Source organism: Aplysia californica, unplaced genomic scaffold (assembly GCF_000002075.1).
Source record: "Aplysia californica isolate F4 #8 unplaced genomic scaffold, AplCal3.0 scaffold00112, whole genome shotgun sequence".
Lineage (NCBI taxonomy): Eukaryota > Metazoa > Mollusca > Gastropoda > Aplysiida > Aplysiidae > Aplysia > Aplysia californica.
The window spans coordinates 827,764-850,849 of record NW_004797382.1 but is presented as its reverse complement, the minus strand read 5'-3'; the positions used below and the strand labels follow the sequence as shown (position 1 = coordinate 850,849).

The following is a 23,086-nucleotide window of genomic DNA, read 5'->3' as shown; positions in this document are numbered from 1 at the left end:
CAGCATACAACTGCAGGAAACACATTTAATACTGACCACTTTGCTCCCAACGGGTGATCCCTAAAGTGCATGTGAAAAGAAATTTCAAGCAGGAACCAAAATGTATTACACCTCATCAAAGTCTGTCCGTCCTAGTTGTACAAAATGTTTATGTAACTATCAGTGAGTTAAACACATTCAGTCAAAAGCTCTGGGTTTTTTTTTTTACTTTACTCTTGTGTCCTGCAACAGAAAATTCACTTGGAATGGCAACTTATTGTTTTAAGAAACCAAGCCATTTGTTAATTCTTTGTGTCATAAGAACATAAAAAAAACTCACTGACTGACTTCCAATATTGTCAGGCAAGTTCTCAAAGTCTGTGTGCTCTCTGCGCTTTTATTTATTACATATGAACTGAGTTCTCACTGAGGCAAATACATATAATGACAACTCAAAAGAACTCCTGTTCCCCACTGACCACAGCATTTTAAAAGCACACCACAACAGCTTGCAAGTACACACAAGTGGCTTGAATGAAAGATGTAAAGAACACCCAATGAGAACCAGCATTGCCCCCCCAAAAAAAATTTAAAAAAATGAAAGTCAGTAGAAACCCAGGCCAACAGAACATCCCCACTGCCGGGACACACAATTCAAACGTGCTAGGGGGAATTTAAATACGGGGGGGGGGGGGGGGGGGGTTAGTAACTGATCCATTGTCACCCACAAATACCTATCAATGAAAGTGAAAAGGCAACTATCAACAGCAAATTCCCTCCAACACTGAAATACCAATGCTAGATGTGACAGCTACACACATAGCACCGTAAAGCCTTATTAAAGGATGATCATTGTCTACGAGGTGAAATGCTTCAGAAGACTACTCCAAGTCACAAGGAAAAACCGCATAAGGAATGAAACTGTCCGTAAATTGACTGACATGAAAACGATCATAGGGTCATAGAGCAAATATTTGAATGTCAAAAGAATTACATGATTGGATCACCTGATGAGAATGCCCCCCCCCCCCTCCCAATCAACCAGCTGCATGAGCATTCAGTGCAAGAGAACCAGGCTACAACGGTAGGGAGAGACCATGAAAAACTTGACAGGATGGCGTCAAAGAGGTTCTCCAACAGAAATACATATCTCTACAACACAAGCCATCTATCTAGTCCTGGACTGAAAATTGTATATTCCCTCACTCAACGTCTAACAATACGAGAGGAAAGAAAAAGTTAAAGTACGAGCGTAAGCTAAAAAATTTTTTAAAAAAGGATAAAATCAAAAGGAATGAATATATTTAAAAAAAAATTATTTTATTGTGTAGACTTGCTATTCTTGTCATCAATATGATTGTCCCAAAATATATGGTATGATGAACCAGTAATATATATATACACATGATAAAAGAGACAGCATACTGGACTAACAAATCACGAGTAATATACAAGCAGTAAAATTTTTAATACACTTTGTACATAAAAAAGGACAATTATATTTAGAGTAAGAGAGAATAAACCTGACACAACAACAATCATATAATTGCTTTTAAAATACAAGCAACATTAGACAGACAGAGAAAGGAGACTTGAGTCCGATCTTCAGCCATCAGCATTAACTTAATGATCTCAAAGCTAAGCCACAATGCATTTTTGTTACTGTCAGAGGAGATAACAGGTACGGGAAGAGCATGGGTCAAATGTGTGACAGCTTACGGGTTACCCGTTATAGCTTCTTTTCTGCAAGAGTTTCAAATCATATGGGAATGCATAAGAAAGATGGGTCGACAACGGGTTCAAACGCAAAAACAATAATATAACTGCACAAAGGCCCCCCTCAACACACACACACAAAGTTCTAATAACCTGAGGCTCAGAAATTCTCAAACATCTGGGGAGGAAAAGCAGAACCCATACTGTATGTGGCTGGCTACAATGAGGGGGAAAGTGCACGGAGAACACACAGCACACGGACGGTCCTGATCTTGGAGCTCAGTGGAAAGCAGATCCGATGGAGTTCATGAAGGAGCTGTCGTAGCCCTGCTGGGCGACCAGAGACGCCTGATGGTCCATCACGGAGGACTGGGGCAGGACCGGGCTGCCTGGGGCTTCACCTGGAGGAAGCAACAAAACACACCCGTTATATATATATTACAACAACAGTTTTCGTAATAGTCTTAGGGCACTTGCAACACAATTGTTTTGTTTTAGTTTTAGTAAAGGTTTTACGGCGCTCGCAACAGCATAAGGTCATATGAGCGCCAGAAAATTAGAGGTGTTACAAGAGAGTAACTAACATAAAAAAGAAGGCGAGATAAGGACGATAGATGCTTGATAGGAAAGAAGGAGCAAACCACACCAGAGCACCCGCCAACCACCCACTAACAACAACAGCAGCAGACCAAACTACATGACAGAAAAGACAGCATTAAAACTTACTGAACCCAAACTAAGCCACAATGTGTTATCGCCTGAGGGGATAACACATGTACGACGGGACGAACATGGGTAAAATAGCTTCCAGGTGTAACTTCTATTTCACAAAAGTTCCAAACCATGTGGGAATACATAAGACGGGATAACGTGTACGGGAACCCAAAGGCAGGGTAGGTCACCATTGCATTTACCATGTATGTATATATGTTTATATATATCTATTTAAAAAATTATAAAAATAAAAGTATCCAAGATTAGAGAGGTTACAGTAGAATAACAAATACCAAAAAAAAAAAAGAAGGGAGGGAGAGATACGGATGGCAAATGTTTGGTAGGAAAGAAGGATCAAACCGCACTAGAGCATCCACAAATACTACTTTACAGCAATTGGGAGTTGGCAAAAAATTAAAATATTGGGGCTGAAGAAATGGTAAGTAAGTGAGCAATAGCCAACACACAGCAGCCGCACAGTGTTACGTGTTCAAACAAATGATCTCAGCTGCTGCCCCTTATGTGTGTACAGAGCCTTTGACAAAGCACAACAAAGCCTTGAATGCCCCCCCCCCCCCCCCTCCTCAAAACAAGGAAAATGAAATTACATCCTAAAAACAAACCAAAAAAACCCCAACAGAAACAAGAAAGAACCAATAAAATATACTGGGACAAAGCAAAAGAAGTGATGCAGTTTCATGTGAAAATAACCCCCAATCTCAAGGTAAAAACTTTTCAATAATGTGGTACTGCACCCATACAACTGAGAGCTTCCCAGATTTATGTATCATGAGGAGTTGTTCCTGAACTGTACAACCATTTGAACTTAAGATTTTTAGTCATTTTCACTCTTAGTCTGACGGAAAGAAAGCTTGAGCACCTCTTTGATTAGAAAAAGATGAAAAACTAAGTACGTTCCTTACACACTCAAGCATCTGAAAGGCGGAAAGGCTGCTTACACTAAATTCAGAATAGTTTACTACAAAATAATAAAGAAACATGATGCAGAATTAAAAAATGGGTTCCCTTAAAAAAAATTCTCTTTGAAAAAATGATTGTGGCTGCACAAGAAGTTAGGATCACCATGCACATGTAACTACAAGAGGGAGGTTGCTTAGAATAAAGGCAAATTCTGCACATGGTCTGCATTGACCAGTGAAAAAAACCCAACAAATCATCAGTGGTGCAGTGAAATCAAATACAATCAGGAGTGACACTGACACACGCCAGCTATGAAAAATTCAACCACATCACTACAAATAAAATAAAAGTGAAGTTATATAATAAGACGAAAAAAATTAACAACTATAAAAGTATACAATGCAAACACCTCCCCAATAAAAACGTTAAAATAATCTTACAACCCCCCCCCCAACCACTAAAAACAAGAATACCATTTAACTTATTTCAAAGATGTCATGTGTCCTATCTCACACTCGACAAGTCAGAATATGGGGCGGGTGCATAGCGATGTGAGACTTTTGACGAAAAAAAAAAAAAAAGAATATTAAAAAAGATAGAGAAAGGGACACTTTGATGGGACAAAAATCTTTGCTTCAACAAAAGAAAGTCCAGCTGGATATACATTTCCCTTATCAAAATCGTCATCATTGTTTTCAGACATGCTGGTTTGCATAACACCGCAGAGAGGAACAATGGGTCGTCGTAAACATGAAGGCAGCCATTAAAAAATAATGTTAAAGCAGAAGCAGAGGGGAAAAAAAAAGAAAACAATCAAAATAAAATAGTAATAATTACGAATAAAGAAAAAAAAAAGATGTGGACACCACTCAACTAATCCTACAAGCTTTCAAGTAACTGCAACAATATCCATCAAAACTGATCTACAGAAACAAATCTTTCAACCGAGAAACTGTCGACGGAAGCCAACATGCCCAGCCCGTGAATGATTACCTGTGTAAGTGGTCAATGGTTCCACCCTCATGGCTAAAACCGCATTGTAAGACGAGATTATGTTGTTATTAGACGAGTTGCCGTACCGTTCTTCATGTGTTTGCTGGGAGGCGGCGACTGGAAACAACACAAATTCCCGTCACCAAAAAATTTCCCTTACAGTTTTGTCATCATTTTACAAATATATAATATCACAAATTGTGCTGTACTTATAACCCATCATTGTGCAGAGAAGATTTTCATAAACTTTCATAAAGCAATTCATTCTACTAATAAGAACCAATATTCGTCTTCATTCTTAGATGGCACACCCTTAACAGAGCTAGGTAGAAAAAAAGTTTTTATATCAGTCAGAAAACATTATTCCCTCCTCTGTCCCTGCATGCAGCAACGTCTTGCTTGATGATTGTTGTTTCACAGACCCACAGATATGATCAAGTACAAAAGATCTGCCTTTGCGGCAAAACGGGAACATGAAAGAGTGGGAAAATAATTGGTGAAAATCTCTGCTTCTGAGCCTTAAATATTCCCATGTAAAGATGCCTGAAACACCCTTGTCATAGACAATTACTGACGTTACTGATGCACTTACCAATTTACCACACATCTTTTCATTTACAGTTGTGAAATACATCAGCCAGAAACTCAGTTGCAAGCTTAATTTGATCTGCTCTTTTAAGGTTATTTAAAGGATAAAGCAAAACTACAAAAGAACAGTCACTGAATACTCACCGAAGCATCTACGCTTATTTGAATTCAGATCGTCGTCTTCCGAGTCAAATGACCGTTTTGTTCCGCCAAAACCACTGGCCTTATTATCACCATGCAGAAAAAACTCAGGGATTGAAGGTCTATCAGAGTCCTGCATCTCTGAGTCCCCGAGATCCATCGAGTCCTGAGGAGCAGCGCGGGAACCACTGTTGTTGATAACCTCTCCATTCATGGATATGTACGGGTGCAGTCTGTCTGAATCAGAGGGCGCGAACTGTACGCCTGTCTGATTTGTGCACACTGTGGGTGGATTCAGCTCCGACAAGGGAAGAGAGTGAGGCTCTCTAGTGATGGTAGTTCCTCCATACTCGGACTGTTCGTATGCCCTCCTCAGGTACTGGGCCAGAGCATGGTAGCCCGATTCCTCCGCCAACTCAACGGGAGTCATGCCACGATGGTTTTTCAAGCTGCAGATGGACAGGAAAGCACGTACTGTTGAATCTGACACAGCAGGAAAACTAAACTGATGAATTTAATTGATGTAATTTAATATCTAAAAAATAAAAACAGAGTAAATGGTAAAACTCATACTCAATCAAAATCAAGCAAAAAAATCACACAAGAAGCATAAAGTTAATGAGAACAATTACTCAGAAAAAGTCGTCCACAGCATTTCATTTATACTTTAGAACTCTACAAAAGCAGCAATAAAAAGTCATAAGCCATTGACACACAAAAGACTAAAATTGGCAGTATTGCAATATTCATCTTGAAGACAGTACAAGCTGAGGCGTGTGCTTAAGTGTGGACGATAAAATGAGAACACCAGTTTTGTTGGTGAGACATTGATCACATAGTTCTTTTAAAAGTCAAAACCTAATTATAAATCTCTGTGTATCAAACAAACAACAAATCAGTAGTTGCATATTATATTTTAAAACAAGCCACACTGTGTTGAAAATGATATAATACTCAAAGAATGCAAGACATATATATATGCAATTTTTTAATGCCCCTTTCAACACATTTAGTGCACCTTAGAGGCTGGTTCTCCGAATTTAACATCTCTCGGATAGGACTATGCAACATAGGTGGAAAGCCTTAAAAAAAACTTCCAAAACAACTTCATAAAGGATTTGAAACATAGTCAGGAGTGATAGCAACTGAGCTTAAGGCAAGCCCGCAACACTTTACACTAGAAACTTGTAAAATAAACTACAGACACCAAAGAAGAAGACCATACTTCAGTGAGCAGCCATGAGCGATTAACATGGCAGCTGAGTCAGCATTTCCAGCCTTGGAGGCTTTGTGAAGCGCAGTCTCTCCCATGAAGTCCTGTGGAGTACAGAGCATGAGAATACTAAATTATGACAAATGTTATAGGCAAACAGCCCCCCCCCCAAAAAAAACAACAAGAAACAAACTAATGGATCACCTACCAGTCACCCTTGGCAAACAGTATGGTAGTCATTGCTGACCTCTTTCCATGGGCTGACACTTTGACAAGTCAAGGAGAAAGTGAGAAACTGACCAGGGAGTAGCCCGAATTGCAAGAAGAAGACAATTTTTACTTCTCTTTCCCTGAGCTAAAAAGCTTTTCTTAAACCATAAAGTATCCTAGAGTACTGAGTACACAGCCACACTACAAAAGTACAATGAAAGTAGAACCAACCCCCTTCCCCTGGAAAAATACTTTCATTGCGGAAAAAAAAAAGAATGACTTGCAGAAAATGGATGCACTGGGCTGAAAGGTATGGGCTTAACCATGTAGAAACTAAGCACTGTGACAATATTCAGATAAGAACTACTTAGTGAAAGCTCATTAATTTTGTGAGTTTCATTTTTCAATTTTTGCCTGCTAAAAAGTGTCAACATTTCAGTCAGTTTTACGCTAATTAAATAAGTGAATTGTAATGGCACTTTCAAAACAGATCAATCATCTCTGAAGATACCAGCAGCTCGTCATAACTAGGACAGTCAATGTAAGAATTAGAATTACAAATCATTGTATTTGCATACCACTGATTCAGTGCGATCTAATTTCAGTGCGAGTGGAACAGCTGTTCCAGATCAACCCATACCACCCCAGACATTCTGAAAACAACGCAATAACCGGCAGCTCATTATATCCATATATTTTGCTCTCTCTGTCAAGAAGGGTGTTACCCCCCCCCCTCCCAAGCAAGCTAGCAAATTTCCTTATAAAACACTGCACTGGAAAAACTGTTGACTGTCAGTCGGGGAACAAGGGTCTGCATGTGGACCACACACTCATTTTAAATGCAGTGTGAAGCAATTAAACATCACTGAGTTTGGAGCAGCCAAATTAATCCAAAATATATTTTTGTTTTTCTCCTTTAACAATTTGAGGCAGAGCATAAGTATGGGCTTGGGATATAGATTGTACAAAATATCTTTCATAGCCATTGTAAAAAAAAATTAATTCGGAAGGCATTGGAGCACATTGCAGGTCTGCTCTTCAAACTTCCTTTGCTCTGGAAATTTGTTCCCCCCGATTCATTTGTAATTAAAAACCGTATAATATAATCACAATTTCAGCCTTGCCTGATACAGTCATGTACTGACAAGAGTTTTAAACCATTAAATTGCGTAGTCAAGCAAAACTGGACTAACAAGTTGAAAAGAGGTACCACAGCAATAAACTTTGATAAATTTGAACTCTCACCTGTCTGTTCTTGGAAGCACCGCATTGCAAGAGCCATTTCAGGCACAGCACAGCACCAGTCTGGGCTGCCAAATGCAGAGGACTTGTGTTGGATCTATGAGTCGCTGTGTCAAACCCAAGGTTTGGTTTGACATGTAACTTCATGAGGCACTTCAGCTGTAAATCATTTATGAAATTTGTTAGAAATGGCATTGGATGACACAAAGGATACTATTTATAAAAGGTAGCTTTTACTACAAAAATATCGCTGTTAAAACCAAGTGTCAATGATATTTCTTCAAATTGTCAGCCACAACAAGTAAAATGCAGACTTAATCACTATAACTATAACTATGTCTATTAGCGGTTGTAACAGTAAGAGGGACCACAACGTTCAATTGTCAAGAGATACAATGATAGTTTCAGATAGAAATCTGGTTCCTATTTTCAAGCCCCTTTTGTTCTTTCCTGCAAAATCAAAACTTTGGAAAGAAATTTAGAGTCCAAATGACAGATGCTAAGTATTTTAAAAAAAAAATAGTGGGGGTTTTACCGCGCTCGCAACTATAAGGTCATTTGAACGCCAAGGGGTGGGTGTCAACAGAGAAGTCTTTTCAGGGAATCAGACTTAGACTGCTCACCTCCCTAGCTTCAACAGCACAAAGTCTACTTCGACTATCGAGGCACCCTGGAAATAGCAGGTCACAAGAGAGTGACAAACATACAAAAGAAGTAGAGGAAAATGACAATAGTAAGGATCAGAAAAGAAAAAGCAGCAGTTCCCTGTTGTAGATCAGGCACAGTTATGAACGTGACATGACTCAGCCCATTTACAATTCTACTATGCTTGAATGAGAAATGTCCCCCCCTTTGGGAATAGCCTAAAGACACTTCAGTCAGTGGCACTGCCCCGAGGGGTATTAGTTTAGTTTAGTTTTAGTAGAGGTTTTACGGCGATCGCAACTGTGATAAGGTCATATGAGCGCCAGAAGATTAGAGGTGTTACAAGAGAGTAACAAACATAAAAAAGAAGAAGGGGAGATAAGGACGATAGATTTTTCATAGGAAAGAAGAAGCAAACCACACCAGAGCACCCATCAACCACCCACACCCGAGGGGTATGCTAAGTATTCATTCATATCGGGAGTTCAAAGTAGATGAGTTCATCAAGGCATCAAAATTATAGTTCCCTGTACAAATCTCTTTTTATAATATAATATACTTGACACAAAAGTAAAAGCAATATATTTAAAGTACACCAAGGACCCAAATCTAAAAAACCAGTTGATGAGAACAGTTCCCTATAGTGACTAATTTTCCTCCTTCGATACCTTTAAAAGTAAGTAAATTGTGAATTCATACTAACTAGAAAGAAACTATGTCAGATGTTCATAAGCGACCAAGGCAATTCCACCCTAGTCCTCCTGTCCAACAATCCCCTCTCTCTTTCTGATGACTTTAACGACTCGCTCTACAATTGATTAATTCATGTCATGTAGAGTTCATACATTGGGTAAACTCTGAAATACAGACACAGGTAAATTCTCTCCTCATTATGATCTTTTCTAAAGGTAAAACAAGTACTACTAACAAACTACTGTTTTTACCAAGGGTAACTTAGTCCAGTCCAATGCACTGCTACACTGTGGGCCTACTAGAGTACTCACTGACTGTGACGTACAGTGCAAACAAAAGACTCATTGGAGGGTGTCATCTAAACCCTTCTAATAAATTCACACAGGGGGCAGCCATGGTAACAGCAAATTATTAAAGAACTTGAGCAAGGAGCTACTTTTTCCACTCATCGTGATATAATTTTATTACTTAGTTCACCAGACTACTGTACAATGAAATGCTTTTATAATAATAAATTATACTAAAATGTCACTCAAGGAAATTCAAAACAAAAAAGAAAGGTTTCCCCGTATTGGTCAGATTTCCATTAAGATGACCGTATGTTTTTAAAGGGATTCGATGTTTAAAAACCGGTGTTCAAGTAAATATATCTCCGAAAATATTTGGATAAAACCCAGTTCTCGTCTTTAAATGACAATAATTGCATTGATTTTACCCTCTTCACCCTAGCCTAACCCTAACCCTTGATAACTCTCAAGAGTAAGAACAGTCAAACAAAATTGCAATTCCAGCAGACCTTGATAAACAATCCAGACACATTGCTAATTTAGATGTAGTTAAATTTCACAATATAATTTTAAAAGATGCAATGCACTTAAAAAAGGCAATTTTCAACGAAAGTGGATACATTTGGAGAAACTTTACAATACAACAGACTGCAAGGACTGCACAGGGATTAGAAGATTCCTCATCTTCCCATGCAAGGCACCCGACCCTCATTAGCCAGAGGAAACAGTTTAAAAAGCCTAGTTTTAAACTTGTGGAAGTTGCTTTGTTTGAAGCTGTTTAAAAAAAACCCACGCACACTTGAAGTTGAAGCCTTTGATGAACAAAGCGCACAAGATTAGACAGAATCTCACATTGAAAATGCTCCAGGAACCAAACGAAATTTAAATCAAAGGCGATTCCTACAAATGCCAGACAGTGGACTATGAGTCAGTGTATTAATTAACGTCAGACTGCACGATGATCTTTATAGTGCAGTTAAAAATTCATGGCGCAACTTATCCTCAAATTTCATTTTAACGGGTGAATCAATGTAACCTAAACTTGGCACAGCAGTTTGTATCAATTTGTCTTAACTCGTTCATATATTTCCAGAACAATTGAGGCTAGATTTATTCAAAAGTATCTTTATACATGACTACTACTACTATGGGGCCAACTAGATCTAGATCTATAAACTAGTCACAGCACAGCGCATATTTTAGTAACACTGCACTGCGTGTGTTGTGTGATCTCATTACTACGCAGAGCAGCGTGCGCCCGCCACTGACCTCGATTCTCCGACAATGCACAAAGGCCGAAGAAGGATTGCACCGTCTCAGTATTAGCCGTCTCTGACAGGAACTAACGATTTATTTTGGGGCCACCTATATTGTCACCCTTGGTGAGAATAACTCATGACCCTCTATTCTCACCCCCCCCCACACCCCTTCCGGACATCGATCGTGAACTAGATCTATAAAAAAAAACCCGGCCCTCCCGTACGCATAGCATTGAGGCTATGCGTACGGCCCTCCACTTCACATAATAAGCTACCCTTAGGCGCACATAAACTAGCCACAGGCAAATAATAATAGTCCGGCCTGCTTGAAGCGTTCCATCCCATGACATGAGTTGAAAGAACGCTCTTACAGAATTAAGTCGGGATCTTGGATATATATGGAAAATTATGATGCAGACTTTTGAAACCGTTAGATCTTTGCTAAATTAAATCTTTAATGAACAACAAATAGAATAATAATTGTAATGTAAAAACATTTTTCGCCTCTCCAGTAAAAAATATGTCTCACTACCGACGCTACTGCGCGGGATGTGAAACCTGACGCCGGCCGGACCATTAGTTGTTTACACTTACGATTGCAGGCCTCTCTACCTGCACACAATAAATTATGGTCAAGGAACGGAGAGCGCGTATGAACGTAACGAGACACGAGCATGAGACTATTAAAATTTATGCTCTTGCATGACCGTTGAAGGGTTATAAATTATTCAGACCAAATGGGCGAGGGTGTTAAATCATGTTAACTAGTTTAATAATTTTATTTTAAGCAATCCAAGCTCTTTTCTTCACTTCTCTTTTTTTGTTGTCGTTCTTGCCTGTTCTGTTCCCTTCTTCTTGAACATTTGGAGTTTGAAGCCAAAAAAGAGCCAGAGAGCCAAAAGAAATTCTCAGGGCCAGATGCAATCCAAAAAAGACAAATTTCTGGGATTTGGCTCCAATCTGACAACCCTGACTGTGACTACATCTATGTCTAGATTATCTAAAATCTATTCGGACACCAACACGATCCTGTGGAGCATCAGCCCTGGTAACCTCAGCCCTGATCCCTATTGGGTTATTTCCGTTAAAACAAGGGAGGGGGTGAGAATAGCGAGACACGTATTTATAGGTTATTCTCACCCACTTCCTTCCTTAAATTTTGGATGCCTTGGTAACCACTCTGACTGATTGAGGCTGAGGAGACTGAGACTCCCTACCTACACCCATTATATCATGGAAGAGGCTAGCCATACACATTTTTAGTCTTAACATGATGGCAAGACTGACCATAAAAAGGGCTTACTGAATTGTAAATAAATTTTTAGTTTGCAGTACCCAAAATATTTGGCACTGGAAAACGTCGCAAATGGTTAGTTTAGATGTTACGGCACTTTATTTCAGGGGGGAGACCCCCCCGGAACCCCCCCCCGACCTACTACACAGCTATAATGTACTCGCACGTCAGGGGGAGACCCCCTGAAACCCCCCTCATGATTATAAAAGCATGCATTATCAAAAAAAATCATGCAAGGCTATAACGGTGAACGCACACTGGGTGAGAATAGCCAAAAGGCTCCCCCGCGCTATTCTCATCCGGGGTGAGAATAGAGGTGGCCTCTTATTTAAGGCCGGCACTATCTCTCCGAACGTTCGGGAAAATAAAGCTGGGCACTATTTCTCCGAACGTTCGGGAAAATAAAGCTGGGCACTATTTCTCCGAACGTTCGGGAAAATAAAGCTGGGCACTATTTCTCCGAACGTTCGGGAAAATAAAGCTGGGCACTATTTCTCAGAACGTTCGGGAAAATAAAGCTGGGCACTATTTCTCCGAACACTCTGAAATCACATCCTTTCCCGCAAATTTAGGATATTAAATAGAGTATAGGCCTACCAAAGATTGTTCGTATACAATATGGTTCAATCGGTCCAAAAAATGTCCGTAGTAAATATTTATATAAAGAAATGCTACAGTTCCAAACAGTTTTTCGCTACAGATATGACGTGTTGCCTATGAAGGGTGCTGCTCTTAAACTTAATGTGTTGTGTTCACTCGTGTGCTGTCTAGATCTAGATCTACGGAGGGTTATTGATAACGACACATAGAACTAGATTCTGCGTTTGTCGCGGCCGCGACTAATCAATCGTGGCTCGATATTTTGGCATTTTTTGGTCGGGGAATAAAAGTCAAATCAAAAAAAAAAAAAAGAAAGAAACCGAACCTCTATTCTTTTGAAAAAAGTTCACTTAGCTTCACTTAGTCTCTTTCTCACTTGTTGTCACCACGTTGATTTGTTGAATACGTTAGAGTTACTTTTATTTTTTCCCTCTTTGACTTTGTGGTGTTTTATTTTGTTAGTGTGTAATTTTTTTTCTAAGATTGTAATTGTTCTGATGTGTTGTTTTTCTATCAATTTTGTTTTTGTTGGGGAAAGGGGGGGGAATGTTGCATAGTGTAACGTCATTTAATTTGATGCTCCTACCTTCATTAGATTCTAAATATATACATGATGTATATATAATAACCGATAACACGTACTGACACTGGCAGGCGCCTTACTTAATGTGTGTGATTCCATACTTTGTAATATCCTGTACTTAAAAAAAAAATGTACGCACTTTTAAGGTTAAAACAGGCAATTTTCTTCAGACAGGTTGACACACACCCTTATTTTTGTTAATTTTTGTGGTTGTTTATGGGCTGTTCGACTAATTTTTATTTAATTCTGCTGTGAAACCTTTCTTTTTCACGTTTTTACACTCATCTAAAAATCTGTAGACTAGCTCTTGAAAATTGAAATAGATATAGACCCAAAAATTTGCTCCTTAGTGATAGTGTGTGTGTCTATGCATGTGCGTGTGTGTCTGTGTGTGGTAGATCTAGTGGTAGTGTGTAAGTGGAGAGTGATGAGTGTGTGTTTTTCGGGCTGTATTTCAGCCTTTATTCAGTAACAGTTCAAAAAGTGTATACAAAAATAGAAACACAGGATCCATTCACTCCAGTGCTCATGAGTCGTTAATAAATTCCTCTCTTTCAGTTTCACTCATTCATTCAATTCCCGTGTTCTCTCCCGCGGCTCATCCCCGTCCTCATGACTTTCACACCCCATCCCCTCCCTCCAGGCACGCACACACAAAGAAAATCTCACTCATTCCCTTGCACCCTGCGAACCATGGACAATAATATAGGCAAAACACTGCCTTAACTGAATTCCTTTCGTTCGTGAGCTGTGGACCAGGCCAGGGGGGTCGGTGTCGTCGTCTTATAGTTGCTGTCGCATGTGGATACACTCGTAAATTCTACCTTTCACCCGCTCTGTCACTCACACTGTCTCTCCATCCACAACTCAGCTCGTCATACGTTCAAAAGTTGCCCACTGATCATGTTTAGTTAGTGTGTGTATAAGTTTGAGGGTACATGTGCATGATGGTGGTGGGTGTGTGCTGGGTGTTACTACTGAAGGTTGTATGTAGGTGGGCTTGCCATGCGGTGTTCCTTCCCAGACCAGAGGCAGAATGAAAGTTGGCGCTGAACTCTCGCAATAAATAGGCAAAAAATCATGAGACCGGAAGCCGGAAACTGTTCGGAGAAATAAAGATCGGCACTATTTCTCCGAACGTTCGGAGAAATAGTCACTTCGCTTATTTAAACCTGAATAAGGAAGAGGCTAGCCGTACTTAATGACGGCTAGACTGGCAGTCTAGCCGTACTTATGTACGGCTAGACTCGCAGTCTAGCCGTACTTATTCTTAATATGATGGCTAGACTGACCATTTACAAAAAATAGGCCTACTGAATTGTAAATATATACATTTTTAGTGTACAGTACCTAAAGTATTTGTATTTGAGACGAAACCAGGTGCCTTAATGACAGTGCATTATTTTAAACCTCCTGTTTTCTAATGTAAATAGGGCCTAAGATAAGTACGGCTAGACTGGCACTTCTTGTCTAGCCGTACTTAAGTACGGGTAGACAGCCAGGCTAGCCGTACTTAAGGACGGCTAGACTGTCAGGCTAGCCGTACTTAATATTGATGGCTGAATTGTAAATGAAATTTTTAGTTTGCAATGCCTAAAGTATTTGTATTTCAGACAACAAATCAAAGGTGCCTTACTGACTTGCATGTATTTGAACCAGAATAATTACTAGATCTAGATCTAATGAGACCTGTGTACTTAACAGGCTTGAGTCGATAGGGCCAAACCTAGATCTAAGTACGGCTAGACTGGCAGTCTAGCCGTACTTAAGTACGGCTAGACTCTCAGTCTAGCCTAGCCACTTCGCCTGAATAATTACTAGATCTAGATCTAATGAGACCTGTGTACTCAACAGGTTTGAGTCGATAGGGCCAAATCTAGATCTAAGTACTCTCTAGTCTAGGCTAGCCATACCTAGACTAGATATCTACCTCCTAAGTCCTAGCTAGAATCTAAGTTAAACTACTTCTTCTAAGTACGGCACGGCTAGCCACTTCGTTATAATATCATTATCTCCTTCAAAACAACGCACCTGCCCATAGAACGCCGCCCAGTGAGCTGGTGTCCAACCATTGATGCCATCTTCTTCTGAAACCCAAGAACTGACACAAGCTTCAGCTGCCTCGCCGTCATTGTTGTTGTACAAAAATGCTCTTCCGATCAAGGTTTCCAACAGTTGTTCATCTCCATTGTAACATGCGAAGTGTAGTGGAGTTTGAGAGAGCAGCTTCTGACTTATCACGTCCAACAGGCCCGGGGGTTTCTTCTCGAAATTCATATCCATTTAGAAAAAGACAAATTGAATCGAATAAACAATAACACTCAGAGAAATTGTCGGTTTCAGTTGCAGATACAATGTTGCTGTGACTCCAACAAGCATGTGCCGGCGGTCTTTGTACGATTTGATTCTTCAGCTGTTTTTGTTTGCAAGCGTGGGAAGAGCCAGGTTTCCTTCTTTCAGTAAATTAAACAGACTTACGTTCCAAAGCTACACCTTGAATATTTATTGCAATCTACAACTGTTTAATTTTAGTAACGTGAACATTGAGAACATCTGTAATGATCTTCGTAAAGCTCGTCAAAGCAAAGATCCTGTCCTGACCATTTGTTTGTACTACCATAAAGTTTATGAATTATACACTCTCTGATACCACCTGCCAAAAGAAATCAAGTCCAACTTGGCATAATGATCACTTTGGGATTTCCCTGAGGCGAAGGACATACTAAATTATATATGCTTGAAACATTAATTAACTTTCAAAAAAGGAGTTTATGCACATGTTAAGGTCATCCATCTCAAAGAATTTTTGCAGTTTAATATTTAATTCTGAATGATGCTAGATTCAATGTGTATGAAAAAGAAAAAGGAAAACAAATTTTTATTTATTATTACTTCCTGGTCCTTGTGTGCATTCATCATTTAGTATGCTTTTATTTCTTTACTTGCTCTCCAACGCCTAAGGAATATTATTTACTGCTTCCGGACAAGTATTATAGACATATGAGTAGATTGATAACATTAGTGTGTTGGGAAATAAAAAAATGATTCCAGATTTTGGAATCGGGCAGGCTTGTTGGTGGTGAGAGGAAAGGTGATACCCAATGAGTCTGATAGTTCCATATGTTAGTCAGAGGTCTAATCGAGTTCATACCATACATACTTTCTAGACCAGACTAATGATCGAACCTTAGAGACGAGAAGAAGGGAAGATGCTCCTCTTAATTAAATGAAAATGTTCCCAATCCAATTTAGCCCTTTAAAAAAGATGTATGCTGATCGGATCAAGTCGATACGAAAATGCTTTCTCAAAGGTGAAGATTTTTTCCTAGTGAGGGAGGCTTTATATAAAACAGTCTATGATTTGCGCAGGCCTCATATGTAAACCTCTGCCCCCCCTCCCCCCTATGTAAAGAAAACAACAGAAAAAACATTACTCCAGCAATTTATCAATTATTTTACGAAGAAAAGTAGTGTATTCAAAAATTGCTGGAGGCAATAGCGAATGTAGACAAGGTTTAAAGAGGGGTTAAGCCAAGGAGTTTAGAACTTACTGTAAACTCCTTGAGTTAAGCAAAGCTGTGATTGCCATAATCAGGCAGTGAAACAATTTTTTTTTACAAAAGTAAAAGACAGTCCAAGTCTCAATTTTAAGTAAATTTTAAAAAATAACTAACAGTAATAAAGTACGTAATTCTTTGGCCAAGAAAACAAAACAACAAACGATTATACCTGCCCCGTCATTGACAATGGTAAAATGTGTTTGCTGCCTGCCTCTATGCACTTCCGGGTACATAGGTACTGGTGTTACCTCCCCTTACCTTGCAATTTAGGTAGGTAATGTATAGGTCCTTGGTGTTTACATTTTCCTCTCAACTTGCTCTGCTGCTACAGATTAGTACAGATCGCAAGCGTACTTCTCCTGATGGCAGTTTGAAGAATTTCTTTCTCCATATTGATCTTGTTCTCCATTCGAGCAGTACAACCGAGTGCCTTCTTTCAACAGTCAGAAGAATATGGAAAAAAACAATGACATTGGAATGTGAATCTCGACTTAATCCCGATCTGCCAATCTGAATTTTCTGTTGCGATCTTCATTTTCATTCTCAGCCCAAGTCAAGCTCAACACGATGATGCTTCTGATTGCTGGATCGGTCGTTTTTGCTGTGGCTTCGGCTGCCTATCTCACTGGATGGTTTTGGACTTTGTTTTGGCTTGTTGCCCATATAGCCGTTGCATGCCTCGGCTTTTATTATGCCGTGCAGTGGAACCTTGTCTGTGGGAAGGATTACAAACCTCCTGTGAATGCAAAACAAAAAAGTGCCATAAAAATCATCATTCAGAAGATGCTGGTGAGTTTCAACATATTTTGGGTGTGTATTAATGTTTGTCTGAATCATCATTTTTTTAAAAACTGTAAATTCAGTAGCTGTGAGCTGTCTATGTCCACTTAAGTTTAAAAGGCAAATTCCTGCCTTAGTTTAAACTCAACAGGCCAGGGGCGGCTCATTGGGGATAAAAAGTGGGCGTGCACAAGCTATCGCATGTTGAAGATTAAATGGAATGGTGCATGAATTTAAGATCTTAGGGTTGGTGAGGACTTTTTCTAATGCTTTACTTTCATTCTTTTTATTTGCCACTTTGATTTCTTAGAGAACTAAATTTAATTTAAAATAAGTAGGCCTTCTTTAAAGAGCTAATTTTAAAGAAATCAATTTCGTTCATCTGGCATTGGAACTGAACACAAGTTCAAAATAACTTTCACCACTGCAATATAGACCTAATTAAATAGTTGCAAGACAATGAACCGATCCAATTCCACTCTGATGGATTGTGACATGATTGTCTAGGGCTCACATAATATTAAATTTAGTATAAGAGAAAAATGTAATATGTACTCTATTGCGTTTATTTTTAGTATTTTATGAAATTAATGTACTGCCAAACTCGCTTTGAGTGTCATTGCTTTTTAGTTATCCCAAAGAGCTTTTTTCAGGTCAGATTACCGCTGCTGAATATCCTGTTATGTTTAGATCTCGTGGACATTGGCATGGCATATATATGTTTTACTTCGCTATAGACACAGTAATGACCGTAAAAGCGCCAGCCCAGCATTTGTATTGCTATGATAAAATATTTGCTGGTGTTTGTTGCTGGCTTCTTTTATTTTATATTTGTGGGTGCTTTACGTAATAAAACATTATATTTTGGGCTGCACTACACGTCCATGCTCTATGGATGAACTGCACCTGACAGCCACAAACTTTGATGAATGAACAAAACAGCGATATTCCTCGGTGATGGAGCTGTGGGGCAATACATAAAGTTCCATGTCTGTCTAAACAAAACAGTTGGGAGCTGTTTAGAATTCATTAAATATTTATACTTCTATTTCAAATTATAGAATCTGAATCAGTCATCATTTATGAAAGACTAGTAACTTAAAAATTTTATGATGCTGCTCTATGAAAGATGTTCAAGGTTAATTTTGCTTTTTTGTAAAGTTCATGGAATATATTTTGATTCATGTTGGTGTAGGCCTACTGGAAAATGCCTTTTCACTGTGCATGTGGTGATTTTTTGTCAGGAATTGGAAGCAACTCACAGAGAACAGCCCAGGAAAGTTGTCATTTCTCGCAGTCTGGACAATGCGATACAGGAAGTCCTTGATCTTGTCTCGAGACATTCCATATTAACCTGGTATGAACCTCTAACACAGGATAAGACTTTCATCAAGTATGCACAGTAAGTCACATTGAAGTCTCTCTTTGGAAAGTAACTTTGTACTTTTTATTTTTCTTAATAAAATTATTAATGTAGTTCTAGCTGGAATAGCTTTTATTGTGTATTTTTAGTTTGAACTTTAAGTGCTCTCAAGTTGTGATCCTTGATTCATTCTGGTTGATTGGAGGCTGAACATTGATTTGGTATAATCATGTTGACATCTTTAAATGGTATACAATATAGGGCTTGGAGTTCCTGATTTTTCTGGTCCTTTCGGAGGTGGACAGTAAAACTCAAAGGTCCTGCCTTCTAATAGAGTGTTGATAGAGGTGTTGTTAAATGTTACCATTTCTGATCATTTCACCATTTTCACCTGATTTTTCATTGTCACAAATAATTTGATTCCAAGTCTTGTTTGTGTAATTGTAGGTTGACTGCATGACATGGCCAATTTTTGTTTTTGCTAATTTTGGCATTGTACTGGGCAACTCTAGTTCTAGATTATATTCTAGGACTAAAATTTCCCCTTGTCAGTTACTCTTGATTGCACATTATATTACTAAAGAATACACTTGGAAAACTTGTATTGTTGCATGGTGTAAGATTAACAACTGAATGATATCGTCTCACTAATATCGTCCAGGATGGAGATGTGGAATGTGGTTGACCTAGTCAGTCGGAGGTTGTCAGAAGTTGATCTGGTCAAGTTCCTCTCCCAGGATGTTCTGGACTGCCTTCACCAACACTTCAGAAGTATACGTATCGCCAAAAGGTAATGGGTTTCACTAGCAATTCTATTCATAAAAGGCAAAGTGACTGTTAGATAGAGGTTTTTTTATATTGTTTGGATTTTGAAGTTAAAGTAGTTTTTAAAAAAAGAATAAGACATGCTTTATTGTATCATGTCAATATTTCTAGTCTTTCCCATTCTCCTGGTTACACTTATAATGTGTTACAGGGATCCATTGATAGGCATGTCATTTATGATTTATGCTGTTTTCACGAAAGTAAACAGATTTTAATTGTAATAAATTTGTGATTGGAGATTATCGGGGTGTAAAGTGTTGCGTGCAAGTAATTCATCATAACCAGCATTGGAAATATCAATGTTCTTTAAGTGATTCACCCATGTGGCTTTCGGTGCCGATGAAATATATTCCGTCATTTCTTTCTCATGCATCGAAACTGTAAGTCTTAAGTTTTTAGGTAACTTAACTTGATATCCTTCTTAATTTTTGTTTCTTCTTCTTATTTTGAGTGGATGTTATCTTGACGTTACTTCAAAAGACAGGGCCACATCAAGCGTGAATAATGTTTTTTTAGAGGCAGTGAATGTAAGAGGGAATATAAGCTTTTGATGAACTTTTGCTTTCCTTTTTTTCAGAGAGATTCTTTTCTTTTAAAGAGAACGTTTGAAGAAAAAAATATGTGCAGTCTTTCCCATAATCCTGGTTACACTTATATATGTGTTACAGGGATCCATTAATATGCATGTCATTTATAAATGATTTATGCTGTTTTCATGGAAGTTTCTTATCATGTCTTATGTAAAATATTGATATTTTATGTGATGTGGGTCATTTGCCGTAAACACTGAATAAAACACACCCATACCTACCTACTTACCTACCTACCCACCTATTCACCTACCTACCTACCTACTTACCTACCTACCCACCTGCCCACCTTCCTACCTACCTACTTACCTACCTACCCACCTACCTACTTACCTACATACCCACCTATCCACCTACCCACCTACCTACCTACCTACATACCTATCTACCCCCCTACCCACCTCCCTACCTACCTACTTACTTACCTACCCAACTACCCACCTTCCTACCTACCTACTTACCTACCTACCCACCTTCCTACTTACCTACTTACCTACCTATCCACCTCCCTACCTACCTATTTACCTACATACCTACCTACCTATCCACTTACCTACCTACCCACCTACTTACCTACCTACCTACCTACCTACTTACCTACCCAACTACTCACCTTCCTACCTCCCTACTTACCCACCTACCCACCTATCCACCTGCCTACCTACCTACTTAATTACCTACCTACCTACCTACCTACCTACCCACCTACCCACTTCCCTACCTACTTACCTACCTACCCAACTACTCACCTTCTTACCTACCTACTTACCTACCTACCCACCTATCCACCTGCCTACCCACCTTCCTACCTACCTACTTACCTACCTACCCACCTACTCCCTCCCTACCTACCCACCTATCCACCTACCTACCTACTTACCTACCCACCCACCTACCCACCTCCCTACCTACCTACTTACCCACCTACCCACCTAACCACCTTCCTACCTACCTACCTACTTACCTATCTACCTACCCACCTACCCACCTTCCTACCTGCCTACTTACCTACCTACCCACCTTCCTACCTACCCACAGGGATCCCAATGCTGACAAGTCTGAGGAAGAAACCAACAAATTTATGCTGCACTTCTGGCTGAGGGATGAAGAGAGAGAGCTGGAGTGCTTGAGAAAAGTGACAGACGCCCTACTCATCACTCTCTTGTCACGGCCGTATGCCATGTGTGCTCCCATTCGGCATCTGCTGAGGGAGATTATCGCTGGCTCAGGTAGTACAGTTTTGTTTTCTTAATATCCTTTTCAAGGGTTCATAATTTTTAGTTGTACAGAAAAGCTTATAAAGTGAAAAGCCTATCTCTTTGACTGACTATGATATTGTTAGCGCTTGCTCATATCTTTTTGGAAATGTTGGGATTCAGTACAGTGACTTAATCAGTTTTTTTGTTGTTAAAAGGATATGTGATTCCTATTTGAATAAGATGAGTATAGATTTCGACAGACGACTGAAAGAAAGACTGTACAGCCAAGTGCCAAAACTTACCTGCAATATTTCTTCTGAATCATAATGTAATCTTTAAAAGAAATTTACTCTCTCGTAAGTGAAAATTTTAAATGATTTCAAAGTAAAATTACGTTCTTTTCCTTGAAGTTAATTCAAAATTGTCTCTGAGGGCCATTGTTGAAGAAAAAAGTGGCCGTTTGACAAGGTGAATGTCTTACACAATGTTATTAAAGTGTGAAAAAACCAACACACTCACAAAAGGATGGGGGTGTGGTTGGAAGTGGCCATTTGTACAGGTGATTTTCTTATGCAAGTGGTCGTCAGAGCAGGTTCGAATGTATTATAATTGTTTGTGCAGAGATGCAATACCAAAAATAATAGAAACAAATATTACCCCCCCTTAGTGCTGAGGCCAACCATCGACATGATCTGTGACCCCGACTACATCAATCTGAAAATCCTGGACTATATGGCCTACAGAGAAAAGCTGGACGCCGACACCAAAAGAACGTACATGTACTCAGCCACGTACGAGGGTTTTGTGAAGATGATCAAGGCGTCAGACTCGCCCAGCGATTTACGCCAGATGAGGTACAACATTATCTCGGAGATCCTCCAGGCTTCGGCCATAAACAACCTCAAGAAGCAGCAAGGTCTCAACACAGGTATTTATTTTGTTGAAAGCAGTTTTACCTTCAATCATCAACGTCATCATCATCATCCTGACACATTAATTCATAAACCTAACTAAGATCTGGCATCCATAAAATTAGAACAAGGGACCAAAAAAAAAGATTTATCCTCAACTTTTTGAAATATTGCCAATGTCATATCACAAGCGCATAAGTCGTTTTTGAAGTTTGAGAAAATTAAAGGGAAAGAGAACGCTCAAATAGGACCAATGACTTGGGCACCGGTTATTTTTCAGTCTAAAACTTAGAAGGAAAGTACTAAACAGAACTAAACTATTCTGTAAGTTGTATCGTTTTATGTCGTTATTCAAATGTCGACTTTATCTAGAAACCTGGAGATATTTATTTTGTAGACTGTGGAATTATGCTTACAATATAATGTGGTTCATATTTTTGATAATTCTGGTTAATGGTTAGCATGATATTTAATTCAGTTTTGATAAGATACTTTATTTCATTGTGGTTGAATTATAGTGAGGGCTCATCGCTAAATTTTTTGCACCTACTCAAGTCTTCCTAACATATATGTGTATGTCTACGACACCAACAGTTTTTGTGTGGTTGTTGGGAACAGTTGTATGGGCTGCTCCCATGTTTACTCATCATAAATTAATAATAATTAATAATTGCATTTATATAGCGCATATCCACGCTCAAGGGCATGCTCTATGCGCTTTACAACTATTATTACCCCAGCAGACCCTCTGAGAACACTCAGAAACATTCTCGGCTTCCA

The 23,086-nt window shown here is 39.1% G+C and overlaps 2 protein-coding genes across 3 annotated transcripts in view; one reads left to right on the top strand and one right to left on the bottom strand.

Moving 5' to 3' along the window:
• Window positions 1-195: 195 nt before the first annotated feature.
• Window positions 196-15,755, bottom strand: LOC101862259 (protein VAPYRIN). Of its 2 annotated transcripts, XM_005095718.3 has the most exons (6): window positions 15,110-15,754; window positions 7,721-7,876; window positions 6,278-6,369; window positions 5,056-5,501; window positions 4,324-4,440; window positions 196-2,096 (listed from the first exon to the last, which is right to left on the bottom strand). In XM_005095718.3, the coding sequence occupies exons 1-6, from the start codon at window positions 15,359-15,361 to the stop codon at window positions 1,975-1,977; spliced, it is 1,185 nt and encodes a 394-aa protein (XP_005095775.1). In that variant the 5' UTR covers window positions 15,362-15,754; the 3' UTR covers window positions 196-1,974. The 2 variants fall into 2 exon arrangements, with proteins under 2 accessions (XP_005095775.1, XP_012936490.1); XM_013081036.2 differs by lacking the exon at window positions 4,324-4,440 and having other exon boundaries at window positions 15,110-15,755.
• Window positions 15,756-16,867: 1,112 nt separating this feature from the next.
• Window positions 16,868-23,086, top strand: part of LOC101848739 (sorting nexin-25) — a gene marked incomplete in the record, with an annotated part of 21,280 nt that continues 15,061 nt past the window's right edge. Inside the window, 5 exon segments of the mRNA XM_013081035.2 lie at window positions 16,868-17,427; window positions 18,663-18,820; window positions 19,443-19,571; window positions 21,235-21,425; window positions 22,063-22,323. Of these exon segments, the coding sequence (XP_012936489.1) occupies window positions 17,206-17,427; window positions 18,663-18,820; window positions 19,443-19,571; window positions 21,235-21,425; window positions 22,063-22,323 (961 nt within the window).

Coding starts and splice junctions, on each gene's coding strand:
- LOC101862259 (XM_005095718.3), bottom strand. CDS start 15,361: ATGGATATGAATTTCGAGAAGAAACCCCCGGGCCTGTTGGACGTGATA. Junction 4,441..5,055: donor AAATAAGCGTAGATGCTTCG/GTGAGTATTCAG, acceptor TGTTGTTTCCAG/TCGCCGCCTCCCAGCAAACA. Junction 2,097..4,323: donor ACCATTGACCACTTACACAG/GTAATCATTCAC, acceptor TGCTTCCTCCAG/GTGAAGCCCCAGGCAGCCCG.